At 40.0% G+C, this 15,906-nt stretch overlaps 1 protein-coding gene across 1 annotated transcript in view; it reads right to left on the minus strand.

Annotated features, from left to right (window-relative positions):
* Positions 1-515: 515 nt before the first annotated feature.
* LOC136335756 (phospholipid-transporting ATPase ABCA3-like) overlaps positions 516-15,906 on the minus strand; it is an 83,865-nt gene continuing 68,474 nt past the window's right edge. The window contains exons 25-31 of the mRNA XM_066276852.1: positions 15,304-15,429; positions 14,893-15,087; positions 7,840-8,027; positions 6,524-6,694; positions 5,947-6,137; positions 1,030-1,103; positions 516-632 (exon numbers count right to left, since the gene is read on the minus strand). Coding sequence (XP_066132949.1) covers positions 516-632; positions 1,030-1,103; positions 5,947-6,137; positions 6,524-6,694; positions 7,840-8,027; positions 14,893-15,087; positions 15,304-15,429 — 1,062 coding nt within the window. The remainder of the gene's footprint in view (positions 633-1,029; positions 1,104-5,946; positions 6,138-6,523; positions 6,695-7,839; positions 8,028-14,892; positions 15,088-15,303; positions 15,430-15,906) is intronic.

Here is a 15,906-nt window from a genome sequence, read left to right on the forward strand (position 1 = left end):
GGAAACAATCTTGTTTACCCTGTGGATATTTATTTTCACTAGATTATTTTTGGTATAAAGAGTGTGTGTGTATGTTGATGAGAATGATTTGTTCTAGGCTTTAATGCTCCTCCAATCCATAACTCAGCTTGGAAATAAATCTCATATTCTTCAAGCTGTCTTATCTAACAGCTCCATCATTTCTAGATGTTTCTGTTCAAACAGAATTCTCAGGAATAGGTCCTTCTTCCCACCCTGATAAATGCTGGCCTTTTCTATTTCTAGGAGAGAAAATGTAAATTTCATCAAATGTTTTTAGATTTGCACATGCTAGATACATAGCCCACCCAAGTAAATCTACAAAGAAGGGACATAAAGTCTCCTTTGGAGGACTCTTTATTACATAAATAGATTTACACCAAGATATATACACACACAGGGTTGCCCTTTTATGTACCCAGGGAGAGAGTAGCCTAAGAAGACATAGATCACAAGTTGAAACTGAATCTCATGGAACCTTTGCTTTAGAATCATCTTCAATCATGCTCTGTGTCCTGAGCAAAGGTCAGGAAAATTTGTTCCAGTGTCATCTGACTGATGGAATAATCTTCTAAGTTGAATTGCTCTTTAGTTTCCTCCAAAATACCAAACACCTTCAATAACAAAAAAGACCAGTCACAATTTCAGTCTTCCCTTCCCGCCCCAACCCAGATGAGCCCTTCCCCCACTTCCTCCAACTGCTGTGAAGTTAATGTTGGAGGGAAAAAAAAGGTACAGAGGGGGACATGAAGGCAAAGCTGGAATAGATAATCAAGAAATGATAGAGAGAGTTGCCTCTCCTCATCTATCTTGGTGGACACAGACCAATAATGGGATTTAAGAAGCAGAAGTTGAAGCAATTACAATCTAGGGTTAGTGGAAAAGTAACCTCAAGTTTCTGCTCCTTACAAGATCAGGCTCCCATTCCACATGCTGGAATAGCTAGTATGTCCCCCATCATGAGTGGTATTTTAACACGTGATGTTAGAAGGGCGTGATTTCCACAGTCACCTTTGCCCAGTTATTGTCCTTGCTGGGAATGTAGTAGGTGAGGATTCCTTGGTTCTCCTCCTTTAACGTGCTACCTAAAAAAGTTAAATACGTTATACGTAGAAGAGGTGAGGAATCTCACAGACTTCATTTAAAATTGCCAAAATCTTGCTACATCTGCTTAATTATTATACGTAGTAGAACTATGAATATGGTCGATCCCATAATGATCAGAAAAAAAAAAAAGACATGGTCAAATGACCCATTCTCTTTGGTTTATATCAGTGTTTTTCTACTGCTGATCTGCAGACTGGTTTGCCAGAAGTTTCATTACGGTCACGAAATAGTTAACCACCTTGATGTTGTGTGAAGATTATAGACCCAATGATCTTAGCTGAATTCACTTATTCTTGTGGTGATTTCTGCCTGAGAGGTCCCCAGAATAATTCTCCTATTTTCATCTATCCCCAAATGTAAAAAGGTTAAAAATCCCCGGTGTATATGATGTTAAGTTTTTTCCCCCCCAGCAGATTTCTCTGATAAAATAGGCTTATTATGTAAAGGTCATAGGATAGCCTGAGGGCAGGCCGGCAGGAACACACACAAAATACATTAGTTCAGATGACCAGTGAACAAAGCCGAGCCTTGTAAAGTTTTAATGTTACCACAAGACTTTATGCAAAACTTGATGCTAAGAATATGAGCTGGAATTATGCTGTCTGATTGTGTAAAGAGGTGATAGGGGAACTCAAGAGATAAAATTTTGATCTTGCAAGCAGCTGACATCAGAGTAATGGTGGCATGAGGGATACCCCTGATCTGTCCCCCTTGCAATTTCAACAAATTGAACAGCTATAATGCAGCAAAGCAACCCCAGCTGGGCTCCCAGACCAGCTGCAAGATGCACACACCAAATGGACTGAAGGAAGGAAGAGTTGAGAACGGGGGGGAGGAACAGCACATTTGTGCTCGACTCCAGAGAACAGAGAAGCCCAGATTGTCCAGGATTTTGTCGTCTGGGGCTCTGGAGAAAGAAGCCCAGAGTGACTGGCTTTTTTTTTTTCTGCCAGGCCTCTGGAGAGGAGGGAAGCTTGCACTGTCTTGATTTTGTCTGCAGTGGCTCCCGAGAGGGAGGAGCCCGGAGTGACTGGGTATTTTTCTGCTGGGACTATGAAGAGGGGAGGAACCCAGGGTGACTCGGTCTCCTTCCACCAGGAGGAGCGGTAAGATTGAGCAGTAGCAGGATAGCTACTAAGCCAAAGTGATGGCAGAATGTGGGGTCAAGGTCAGCATCCCCGTGGTTTGCCCTCAGCCCACACTCCGTGGCAGAGACAGAGAAAAACCAATGTGTGGTCTCCCAGCCTCCCAGATCTCTCCATGTATGGAAAGTGGCAGAGACAGACCCCACAGCTAGCTCTCCAGAGCCACTCTCTCCCCTAAAGAGCAGAGGTGCTCTGTGGCTGGTACCCTCGTGTGTTGAGACTTGGGGAGGAGTCCCTAGAGGCTTGAGATTGTCATTGCTACAGCTGTAAAGCCTTCACAACCCCACCACCCACCACCGTGACTGCAGCGCCTTATACATCATTGTGACAGCAACATCTCACTGGAGGTCAGCCCCAAAACTTCACAGACCTAAAACATGTAACGCAGCCAGCCCCGCCAACTGGAAGAAAACAGAAAAACCTCTCAAATAAAATATTTTTCTTTTTTCTTTTCTTGTTTTAAATTTCATTTTCCTTAATTTTTATATATATTTAAATGTTTAAAATTTTTTTTAGAAAATTAAATATAACAGGGTGACATTGATCAATACAATTACATAGGTTTCAAGTAAATGTTTCTTTATTTGATTGATTATGGGTATACAACATTGATTATGTTGTATACCCATTACCCAATGTCAAATCATTTTCCATCACCATATATTTATCCCTCTTTATACTCTGTCCCACACCCCCTTCCTGCATGTCCCCTTTCCCTGGTAACTACTTCATTTCTACCTATATCCATGAGTCTCAGTTTTATATCCCACCTACGTGTGAAATCATACAGTTCTTAGCCCTTTTCTGATTTACTTATTTCGCTCAGTATAATGTTCTCAAGGTCCACTCAGGTTTTCATAAATGGAAATACATCATCATTTTTTATGGCCGAGTAATATTTCCTTGTATAGAGAAAGTATGTCATCATAATAAAGGCCACATATAACAAACCATCAGCCAATATCCTATGCAGTGGTGAAAAACTGAGAGCTTTTTCTCTAAATCAGAACAGCACAAGGATGCCCATGCTCACCATTCTTATTCAACATAGTTCTCAAAGTCCTAGCCAGAGAAATCAGGCAAAAGAAAAAAAAAAGGCATTCAAATTGGGAAAGAAAAAGTAAAGGTATCACTTTTGGCAGATGACGTGTTTCTGTACATAGAAAACCCCAATGACACCACTGAAAAAAATACGAGAAACAATAAGCAAATAAAGTAAAATCACAGGATATAAAATCATCGCACAAAAGGCTACTGCTTTCCTCTATGCCAACAACACATCAAAAAATAAAGTGAAAAAATTCCTTTTACAATAGCAACAAAAATACCTAGGAATTAACTTAACAAAGGATTTGAGGACCTATACACTGAAAACTACAGAGCATTATTAGAAGAGATCAAAAAAGACACAATGAAATGGGAAGAGAGTCCATGTTTGTGGACTGGAAGAAATTAATATAGTTAAAATGGCTGTATCACCCAAAACAATATACAGATTTAATGCAATACTCATTAACATACCGATGTCATTTTTAAAAAGAAATAGAACAGAATATCTCCAGATTTGTATGGAATCATAGAAGATCTAGAATAGCCAAAGAAATGCTGAGAAAAGAGAATGAAGCCGGAGGTATCACACTACTTGTCTTCAAATTATACGACAGAGCCATGAGAATCAAAACAGCATGATATTGGCAGAAAAATAGACATACAGACCAATGGAACAGATTCAAGAGCCCAGAAATAAAACCACACATATATGGACAAGTAGTCTTTGACAAAGAAGTCAAAAACACACAATGGAGGGAAAAAAGCATCTCTTCAATAAATAGTGCTGGAAGTATTGGAAAGCCACGTGCAAAAAATGAAATGACTATAGTTTGTCTCCATGTACAAAAATAAATTTAAAATGGATTAAAGACCTAAATGTAAGATCTGAAATAATAAATTACATAAAGGAAAGGAAATCATAGGTACTAAACTTAGGGATCTTGACCATAGAAAAGTTTTTATGATTTTGACCCTGAAGGCAAAGGAAGTAAAAACAAATAATAATAATAATAATAGGGCTACATCAATCTAAAAAACTTCTGCACAGCAAAATAAACTGATAACAAAACAAAAAGGCAGCTAACAAAATGGGAGATGATATTTACAAACAAGAGCTCTAAGAACTCATTAAAATCAACAACAAGCAAATAATCCAATTAAAAAATGGATAGAGGCCTGACCAGGTGGTGGCGCAGTGGATAGAGCGTCAGACTGGGATGCGGAAGGACCCAGGTTCGAGACCCCGAGGTCGCCAGCTTGAGCGCCGGCTCATCTGGCTTGAGCAAAGAGCTCACCAGCTTGGACCCAAGGTCGCTGGCTCCAGCAGGGGGTTACTCGGTCTGCTGAAGGCCCATGGTCAAGGCACATGTGAGAAAGCAATCAATGAACAACTAAGAAGTCGCAACGCGCAACGAGAAACTGATGATTGATGCTTCTCATCTCTCTCCGTTCCTGTCTGTCTGTCCCTGTCTATCCCTCTCTCTGACTCACTCTCTGTCTCTGTAAAATAAATAAATAAATAAATAAAACTTATTTAAAAAAAAAAATGGATAGAGGACCTGAACACACACCTCTCTCTTGAAGACACACAAACAGCCAACAGATATATGAAAAGATGCTCATCTTCCCTAGGTATTAGAGAAGTTCAGATCAAAACTACAATGAGATACCACCTCATACCTTTTAGATGGGCTATTATCAACAAGACAGGTCATAACAAGTGTTGGAGAGGCTGTGGAGAAAAAGGAACCCTCATTCACCGCTAGTGGGAATGTAAACTGTTATAGCCACTATGGAGAACAGTAGGGCAGTTCCTCACAAAATTGAGACCAGAGTTACCATGTGACCCAGCAACCTCTCTACTGGATATCTCCCTGAAAAACTCAAAAACATTTGTGCACAAAGACATATACACTCCCATGTTCACTGCAGGATTATTCACTGTGGCCAAGTCATGGAAACAACCAAAGTGTCCCTCGAGAGAGGATTGGATGAAGATGTGGTACATATAGTCAATGGAATACTACTCAGCCATAAACCATGATGACATATTGCCCTGTGTGACAGCATGAATGGACCTTGAGAACATTATGCTAAGCACACAAAGGACACTTGAAAAAAGTAAGAACCATATGATTTTACTCATGTGTGGGACATAAAACTGAGACTTGTAGAAACTGACAAGTGAAGATGTTAGCAGAGGGAAGGGTCTGGGGAGAGGGGAGTCAAGTTGGTCAAACACACAGTTAAGGAAAACGGTTTGACTCTGAGTGACGGGCACACAAGGCAATGAATAGGTCACATGCTATGAAGAGGTACACCTGAAACCTACATGTTCCTACGGACCAAGGTTACCCCATTAAACTTAATATTTAAATAAAAAAATAAAGTGATATAGAAGCTTATTGTGAACTTTTTTGTGTGTGTGTGTAAAATACTTCTTAGCAAAACTAAGCACACAAAAAGTTGTAAAAACAAGGATTTCAAAAGGAATTCAGTGTGAAAATCAATAAATATTAATAACCTATAGGAAAAATTATTGAAGACATTAAACAGAGCTATAGTGAGAAAAAATATAAATATATATATAATACACCTTGAACAAAGGTATCCCAACCTCATTTACCTGGGAATGTTGTTCTGATGAAAAATTTTAAATAATCTAATTTATCCTTGTCCGTAGCAGTCTTGACCTTGATCTTCAGGATGTAAATATTGCCAAACTTGCTCTTGAGGTGCTGAGGGCTGCCCAGGCATACGAGCTTTCCCTTCACCATGATGGCCAGACTGGTGCAGAAGGCATCGCATTCCTCCAGTCTAGCGAAACAAGATACCAGAACAATGCAGAATTGAAAAAACGCTCTGTGGGAGGACCTTCTGGAAGTCAGGAGTCTGCAACTCTCTTTTCAAAGTGAAGTGGAATTGGCCAATCATAACGCTCAGAGTTGGGAAGTGAAAGTGGTTTTGTTTTGTTTTTTCAAATGATAAGTAGAGTGAGAAACCCTCCCACAAGAACATCTAAACTCCTTATCCTCTCCTCACTCTTGGTTACGGAACTTAATGAGGATTCTTGGCTGTTCCAGGCATAAGGATGGATGAGAAACGCCTTCTCAAGCAAGTTGGCTGTCCAAGATGCATAGCCCCAGACCAGTCTCTCTTTCCACTACTACCATGCTTGCCAACCGTCTCCCAGTGAGTCATACCTGTGGGAGGTTATAACAATGGTTTTGCCACGTTCACGTGCCCGTGTCACGGCGTTCCAGAGCAGGTGGCGGGCTACCGGGTCCATGCCGGTTGACGGCTCGTCCAGCAAAATGACGACGGGTTTTCCCATTAGGGCAATGGCGGTGCTCAGCTTCCGCTTGTTCCCTCCGCTTCATGGTCATAGAAGGAGAGAGAATGCAGGGAGAGGGAAGGACACACAGGTCAGTTACTTACAAGGTAGTGTTAGCACAGACATCTCAAATGCTGAGAGTCTCAGAAAGCACTCAAAATGGTTATCTACAATGTTGATGAGATGTGGCTTCAACACAGTGACAAGGCTCAAGTACAGGTGTATATATATCATCAACCAATGGAATACTACTCAGCTGTGAAAAAAAAGAAGGAAATCTTACCTTTTGTGACAGCGTGGATGGACCTGGAGATTACTATGGTAAGGGAAATAAGCCAGGCAGGGAAAGACGAGTAGGATTTCACTTACAGGTGGATTCTAATGAATAAATATAAAGTAACAAACAAAGAAGAAACAGACTCACAGAGACGAAGAACAGGCTGACGGCTGCCAGAGGGGATGGGGGTGGGAAGGCTGGGTGAAAAAGGTGAAGGGATGAAGCAATAAAAAGAAACATATAGATACAGACGACAGTGTGGGGACTGCAGGAGGAAAGAGGGCTGGGGGAATATTGGGGAGTGTCGAGGGGGGATGAGTGGTGATGGAGACTTAACTTGGGGTGAACACCCAATGCAATGTCCATATGATGTATTATAAAATTGTACGCCTGAAAGCTGTATAATTTTATGAACCGGTGTCACTCCAATACGTTCGATGAAATAAAAAAAAATTTTTTTTTCATTTCAAATGTAGAAGAGTGACTTTTATGCTACTGGTTTTAGCAGCATTATCAGTGACGTTTATTTACTCATCCTTAGGGTGTCATGATTTTCCACGTACATAAATCCCACCATTATTTATAGGTCTACATCCCTTCTCACTTGGGAAACAAAGAACCCTACACCCGGTAGGAAGACCAGGACGCTCCCCTTTGAGATTCAGAGGCTGCCGTTCCAGCGTAACTAGAATTTTGAGTTTCATCTCTGTCAAGGGACGTCCCGGCACCCACATTGATCTGTCTTATTACTGCATCTTTAACCTGGAAACTAACTAGATAGTTTCGCAACTAAATAGCTGTGTGACAGAAGGAACTAGGTTGGGCTGTGGGCATTTATTTCAAACATCAGAAACAGAGAGAGGCATCGCACTAGCAGCGGCAACAGAAGGGTTAGCGTGGTAACTCACCTGTAAGTTCTGATAAGCCTGTCGGCAAGGGGTTCCAGTTGCAGGGAATTCAACCATTTGTTCACATACAGCTGAATCTGGGGCTCAGAGACTCCCCATAGCCTGGCATACATGGTCATTATTTCCCGACCGGTCATGAATTCCAGCAAGGCATCAGACTGAGGACAATAGCCAACTCTTGACTTCACCTGATTACAAGAATGGCCTTGATAAGGACACAAGTCATCTGTCCCACTGAGCATTTTTGACTGAGATATTGATAGAAGACCTTTGGTTCTCCAGGCCATGCCTCTTAAGAGTCCTACCAAGAATTTTCTGTTCTAAAGACTACGAAATTATGGCCAGTGGATCTACCATAAGAAATTGAAATAATGGCTTCCCACAATTCAGTTTTCATCATCTTGGGGGTGAAGAAGATAGAAATAAAATCCCACAGTGTACTGAATTTGGAGGGATATCAGGACGTGACATTCTCCCCTCGTTAATGAGGAATTCCAAGGGGCATGGCCACCATGCGTGTTTTTGCAGAAGTTGCGCAGTCATGTGCAGACCTTGTTTCACACTGAGGCTGAACCAGAAGCAAAGGCTTTTTCCACTCCCACACACAGTAGAGTTCAATGAGTGTTGATTTATCCATCAACCCAACCCTATGTGAATTTATCTTCAGATGCACATAGACTAGACATTCTGAGAAAAGCTATGAATATTAGTTTATTTAAATTAATTTTAAAATTTAATAGTTATTTTAAATAACTGAAATTCATACTTTTTCTGTGTGATTTTTAAAATGTTTTTTAAATCTTCTAGAATTATTTTATTTATTCATTTTAGAAAGGAGAGAGAGAGACAGAGAGAAAGAGGAGAAGCAGGAAGCACCAACTCCCATATGTGCCTTGACCAGGCAAGCTCAGGGTTTTGAACCAGCGACCTCAGTGTTTCCAGCTCGACGCTTTATCCACTGCACCACCACAGGTCAGGCTTTCTGTGTGATTTTATTAGTTAACTTACTAATTACTAGACTGTTTATGCCCCTAGTCACTTAGCAGAAATAAACCCGTGAGCTACAGGCAAACCCTCAGCAAATAAGGGGAAAAACAGCATGAATGTCATTAGCAAAAACAACTTTACCAGAAACATTTGTAATAACTTCAGGTAATGGGGTTAGATCAGATGAAAAAAATGATAGTACTTATTATGTTTAAATAAATTACAAAAAGCTTTACAAATCTTGATAAAAGAGGAGAGTATAACGTCACGTAGACCTTTTAGAAATGAACCATATGTCTAAACATCTAGAAACTAAAAAAAAAAAAAAAAAAAGAGTCATATTACAATTTCTGTGAATTGGGTTTGACACCAATTTAGTCACAATGGAAAAAAACGAGCTTAACCTGCCGAAGACAGGTCGTAAGAAAGTAGCTAAATGGAGCACAAAAATAAAAAGTGAAGAGCTCTAAAAGCTCTATTGATAGATAAGAATGATAAACTAGGACTATGATATCTGGATAATCAGAATTGCAGATGGACAGAAAGATGGGAACAGGAGAAATATCTGAAAAACTAATAAGAGAAAATTATCCAGAGCCAATTCAAGAGATCAACTGATCAAATTCACAAATTCCAATAACTTGCGAAAAATATAAATTTAAAGATCCATATCTAAACACTTCATGTTAAAGCTCATGTAAAACAAAGAGAAAAGTTAGAGAACAACCAGAGGGGAGAAAAAGATTATCTATAAAGCCTGTCCGATGGACAGCTGATTCCTCAAAAGTAGTAATGGGAGCCGGATGATAGTGAAACAACATATTATTTGCTAATTAAAAATAACTGCAAACCTCAAATTCTGTACATGGCGAACATATATTTTGCCTGTTAGGGTGAATCAGAGGCATTTACAGGAAGAGAGTAAAAACATAAATAATAAAAAATTTTCCCTGGAGACTGAGATGGAGAAAATGTTTGCAATTGCCTTTGCTGAGCAGAGTTTACAGCCTTTGCAATATGCAAGGGAAAAAAAGTATAGGATTAGGAGAGAAAAACTCTATCTGCATTCAGTCATGATTGTGTAAATAAAGAGTCTCATATACTTTATAAATAAATATGAAAATTAAGGGAATTTAGCAATTTTGTTGAATATGAGTTCAATATTTAAAAATAGCCTGAGCAGGTGGTGGCACAGTGGATAGAGTGTTGTCCTGGCATACTGAGGACCCAAGTTTGAAACCTCAAGATCACTGGATTGAGTGTGGGCTCACCAGCTTGAGTGTGAGGTCACTGGCTTGAGTATGGGATCATAGATATGACCCCATGGTTGCTGGCTTGAATCCAAAGGTCACTGGCCTGAGCCCAAAGGTCACTGACTTAAAAGCCAAGGTTGCTGGCATGAGCCCAAGGTCACTGGCTTGAGAAAGAGGTCATTAGTTTGGCTGGAGCCCCCTGGTCAAGGCACATATGAGAAAGCAATAAATGAACAACTAAGGTGTTGCAAGTATAGTATGAGTTGATGCATCCCATCTCTCTCCTTTCCTGTCTGTCTGTCCCTCTCTCTCTCTTGCTAAAAAAAGAATAATAATAAAATAAGAAATAAAAATAAATTGTGCTACTATAGGCCATCAATAAGTAATAAAAATAACATCACTGAAGTTCATATTATCACCTTAAACATTGAAATAAATTGTACACAATAAACTGAATTATTTCAATAATGCAATATCCATGTACAACTATTAAACTATTACTCTGGGATACTTATTAAGAAACAAGTACATGGAAAGATATATTTACTATAAATGTTCATTTCCAGTACTCCCACACAAAATCTCAGCATTTATATGCAAAGATAATTCCTCAATTTATTTATAATTTTATAAATTCAAGAATAACCAAAGTAAGAACAAACTTTTCATTATTAAATATTATGGCTTTTTTATTATGATTTTTATAAGACTACTATAATTAAGAAAGTATGGTATTTGCTCAAGGGTAAACAAATAGACCTACAAAAAAGAATACAGTCCAGAAACTGACCCACACTTAAGTAACACGTGATAGTGGACTAAGTTGACATTGAAGAAAAGTTTGAGCAAGGAGAATCTCTCAACACAATGTGTTGGGTCAACTGACTATATGTTTAAAAAAAAATGAGTCTTCACCCTTACTGAACAGTATGCAGCGGAATTATAGATTTCAAGGGGAAAAAGTAATGCAGTCAAATTCTTTATGGGGACAAAAGAAGTGTAATATTTAATTTAAATATAGGGTAAGTGAGGAATTATTAAACAGAACCCCCTCCCCAAGTAAAGAAAACAGCAGGCAGAAAGAAAAAAGGACTGTATTAAAATTAAAACAGTATTTTCATTAATCTATGTCCATGAGTTTCAGGTGGTCATGGGTGGAGGGTGGGGGGAGGGTAGAGAGTGAGGGAAAAGTGAGGAGAGAGGAACAAATGCACGGTGACAGAAAATGATCTGCCTTTGGGTGAGGGGCGCACAATGTGACCAACAGTTCAAATGCTAAAGAGATGTAACTGGAACCTATTATGTACGTTTATTGATCAATGTCAACTCATTAAATTTTATTTCAAAATAAATTTTTTTTTTAAATAATAAAAAATATATTTAAATAAAGGTAGAGGTGGTGGGCATTGAACCAATGATCACAGGTGATTTAGTTTAATAACCTCTTTTGTCATGATTACTTTGTTTTTATTGTAAGTATAAGCTTTAGGCCGAAATTACCCAAAACAAACAAACAGTAACAAAAAAAGGATACAGTATGGCATTTCCTCAGCAGATTAAACAAATTATGGTCTTAAAATTCTACTTTAGAAACATTCTCAAAATAATTGAAAACAGGGATTGAAACAGATGTTTGTACACCCATGTTCCCAAAAAAACATTATTCACTATAGACAAAAAGTGGAAACAACTCAATACCCATCAATGAATGAATAGAGAAAGTGTGGTATACTCGTAGAACGGGCTATCATTCATCCTTAAACGGTATGAAATTCTGATACCGTTTCAGATGATACCGTTTCACTGGTAAGTGAACCTTGAAGGCATTATGCTAGGTGGAATGTCAGACATAAAATAAATAACAAATACAATATGATTCTACTGATACAAGGTCCCTAAAGTAGTCCAATTTATAGAAGCAGAAAGTAGAATCATGGTTATCAGGGAGTGGAGGAAGATGGGAAGTTCCAATTATCAGGTAAAGATTTTCTTTTTGAAATAATGTAGAAGTTCTGGAGATGGATAGTGGTAAAGTTTGCACAATAATGTGAATGCTCTGAATGCCAATGAACTGCACAATCAGAAATGTTTAAAATGGTAAATTTTATGTTACATATACTGTATATATATTTTTTGTGACAGAGACAGAGAGAGGGACAGATAGGGACAGACAGACAGGAAGGGAGAGAGATGAGAAACATCAATTTTTCATTGTGTCACCTTAGTTGTTCATTGATTGCCTTTGTGCAATTGATTGAGCAAGTGACCTCTTGCTCAAGCCAGTGACCCTTGGGCTCAAGCCAAGTGACCTTGGGCCATAAGCCAGTGATCTTTGGGCTCAAGCTAGTGACCATGGGGTCATGTGTATGATCCCATGCTCAAGCCGGCGACTCCGAGTTCAAGCCGGATGAGCCTGTGCTCAAGCTGGCAACCTCGGGGTTTCCAACCTGGGTCCTCTGCATCCCTGTTCGATGCTCTATCCATTGCACCACCACCTGGTCATTATATACCAATGTATACATTACTGGTCAATGTATACATTACTACAATAAGATGAACAGTGTTTCAAAACATTTTTAAAGCCTGAGGAAATGAAAAGATCACCATCAGTCATATTTCAGAACAGCCACCTTAGAAAGAGTCCCTGAAAATTGAAAAAGCTCCCCCAGACTTACTGAAGTAGTCATTGCAAATCATTTATATTTGCCTGCGTGCCTGGTCTCTTTTTAAAGTGGACACTTTTTATATAGACTATCTCTTTGGTTCCCAATCTAGCCTTCTTTCTGCCATTCAGAACCCTACGTCTCCCGAGGAGACTGAGAAGTAGAATGGATAGGGATATTTAGGGAGATTCCTCTCACACCTTCATCATGTATTACATCTTCCTCTGTTTCTTTTCAACTTCTTCTTGTCTAGTGATCAAATTGTTCAATGTATAAAACATCTCCTGTCTCCTTCTCACAACGCTGAGTAAACTCTAATTCTTCCGTTTGCCTCACAGATGACTTTCTTCAAAACATAATCCAAATTCTTAGCTCCCCTTCTCTGATGAGGAGACAATGTATCCGACAGCATGCAGGCTCCCCCAGTGCCCTCTTCTGATTTTATGATGGCCGTATTCCAGGAATGAGACCGGCATTTCAGGCCCCCATTTCCACCACCCAACTAACCCTCGTGCAACTGTTCTCGCCAGCCTCACCCGTGAATTCTGTTTCCTAAAGTCCGCGGACACTGTTCAGGCTCTCCCTTGCCTGGGACCTCCTGGAGTTTGGCCATCTTTGACCATCTCCTCCTTCCTGAATGTCCCTTCCCACTTGGTTTCTCTTCAAGGGGATGCTCTTACTCTCAGGTGGCCTGTGCAGCCAATGACGGGCTCTGTAAGGACACAGAGGCCAGCGGTCTTGCTTCACCTTAAAGACTTCTCAGACACGCTTTTCTGTCCCTGAGCTCTAAGAGTTCAGCAAGGCTTCGGCTACCACTCTATCACAGGTCACCTTCTCCTTCTGGCCCATCCTTCCTTCCTTCCAGCACCCTGTTTGGCGTATGTCCCATGGAACATACCTTGTCCTCTAATAGTGTCAACAAAGACAAAGACACTCTTGTTTCAGATGTTGCCCTTAATGCTTCACTGTCTCTTCAAAAATGTATTTTCCTTCCCATCCAAGTACTAAATGGGAAATGATATTTTCAAACAACAGTTCAGATAAGGGCCTAATATCCAAAATATACAAAGAGCTCATCAAACTCAACAACAAACAAACAAACAAGCCAATAATAAAATGGGAAGAAGTCATGAACAGACACTTCTCCCAGGAAGAAATACAAATGGCCAACAGATATATGAAAAGATGCTCATCTTCATTAGTTATTAGAGAAATGCAAATCAAAACTACAATGAGATAACACCTCACACCTGTTAGATTAGCTATTATCAACAAGACAGGTAATAGCAAATGTTGGAGAGGCTGTGGAGAAAAAGGAACCCTCATACACTGTTGGTGGGAATGTAAAGTAGTACAACCATTATGGAAGAAAGTATGGTGGTTCCTCAAAAAACTGAAAATAGAACTACTTTATGACCCAGCAATCCCTTTACTGGGTATATACCCCCAAAACTCAGAGACATTGATATGTAAAGACACATGTAGGCCCATGTTCATTGCAGCATTGTTCACAGTGGCCAAGACATGGAAACAACCAAAAAGCCCTTCAATAGATGACTGGATAAAGAAGATGTGGCACATATACACTATGGAATACTGGATCTCCTACTCAGCCATAAGAAATGATGACATCGGATCATTTACAGCAAAATGGTGGGATCTTGATAACATTATATGGAGTGAAATAAGTAAATCAGAAAAACCAAGAACTGCATGATTCCATACATAGGTGGGACATAAAAACGAGACTAAGAGACATGGACAAGAGTGTGGTGGTTATGTGGGGGGGGGGAGAGGGAGGGAGAGGGGAAGGAGGAGAGAGAGGGACACAAAGAAAACTAGATAGAAGGTGACAGAGGACAATCTGACTTTGGGTGATGGGTATGCAACATAATTGAATGACAAGATAACCTGGACATGTTTTCTTTGAACATATGTACCCTGGTTTATTGATGTCACCCCATTAAAATTAATAAAATTTATTTTGACAAATGTATCTCCCTCTTCAGACTCTCCCGAGTTAACAGTATCCATATCAATGCCTGCCCATGATTCTTATCTGTTCTCTCCAGCCATCCACCTGTCACCTGTCCTCCCTCATGTCACCTGACACGATGCTTCTTACATGTCACACAGTAATAGAGTCTGACCTTTTGGATGTCCTCAGTGATGCAAGAGTTATCAATGAACACATGTCCCGAGGTAGCGGTCTGTTCTCCACTCAGAATTTGGAAGGTAGAAGTTTTCCCAGCTCCGTTGAATCCAAGCAATCCAAAGCATTCCCCTCTTTGTATCGTAATGGAGATATTTTTCACAGCCAAAGTGACTGGACACTTAAAATATATCTTTTTAAAAAATATATAGTAAAAGAATATTTGTAGGTCAAGTACAATAAATACCCCAAACACCCAGCAACCACTAACATCAGTTTTCCAAAAATTCTTCTGTTACGCTGGGGAAATACACATAGATCTCACAGAACTACAATGAGCCCTGGGCACCAATGACATGCTTTTAAGCAGGAATAAATCCAACTTATGTTGGCCAGGGAATGATGTTACCTTTGTGAGTTCCTTAATAAGCACTGTGTAACTTAGCCACTCCCGAGGTTGCCCCAGGATTTTCTTTCTTTCATTTTCTACATCTTCATCTTCACATTCTCCAGATAACTCCTCAGACAATTTTTTCTGTATGTTTAAGACACAAATCACAGAAGCGGTGGCTCTTTAAGGGCTCTCTAGTCTAGACTTGGATGGCTTCACGAAACGTAAACTAAAGGATAGTCTCAGAAAGAGACTGGATGACATCAGAGTAATGGCCATGTGGAAGACATCCCGATTTCTCCCCTTGAACTGTCAACAAGTTGAGCAGCTATAACGCAGTGCAGCCACCCCAGCTGGGCTCACGGGCTTGCCTGAAAGATCCGTGCACCGAATGGACTAAAGGGGGGGGAAGAATTGAGAAGGGAGGAGGAAGATAAGACGCACTCGCGGTCAGCTCTGGAGAGGACACAGGGCTGGATGGTTTGGGATTTCATCCACTGGGGCTCTGGAGAGGAGGGAAGCTCAGAGTGACTGGGTATTTGTTTGTTTTTCTTTTCTCTGCCAGGGCTATGGAGAGAGAAAAAGCTTGGGCTGTCTGGGTTTTGTCTGACGGGGCTACAG

Source organism: Saccopteryx bilineata, chromosome 4 (genome assembly GCF_036850765.1).
Source record: "Saccopteryx bilineata isolate mSacBil1 chromosome 4, mSacBil1_pri_phased_curated, whole genome shotgun sequence".
Taxonomy (NCBI): Eukaryota; Metazoa; Chordata; class Mammalia; order Chiroptera; family Emballonuridae; genus Saccopteryx; species Saccopteryx bilineata.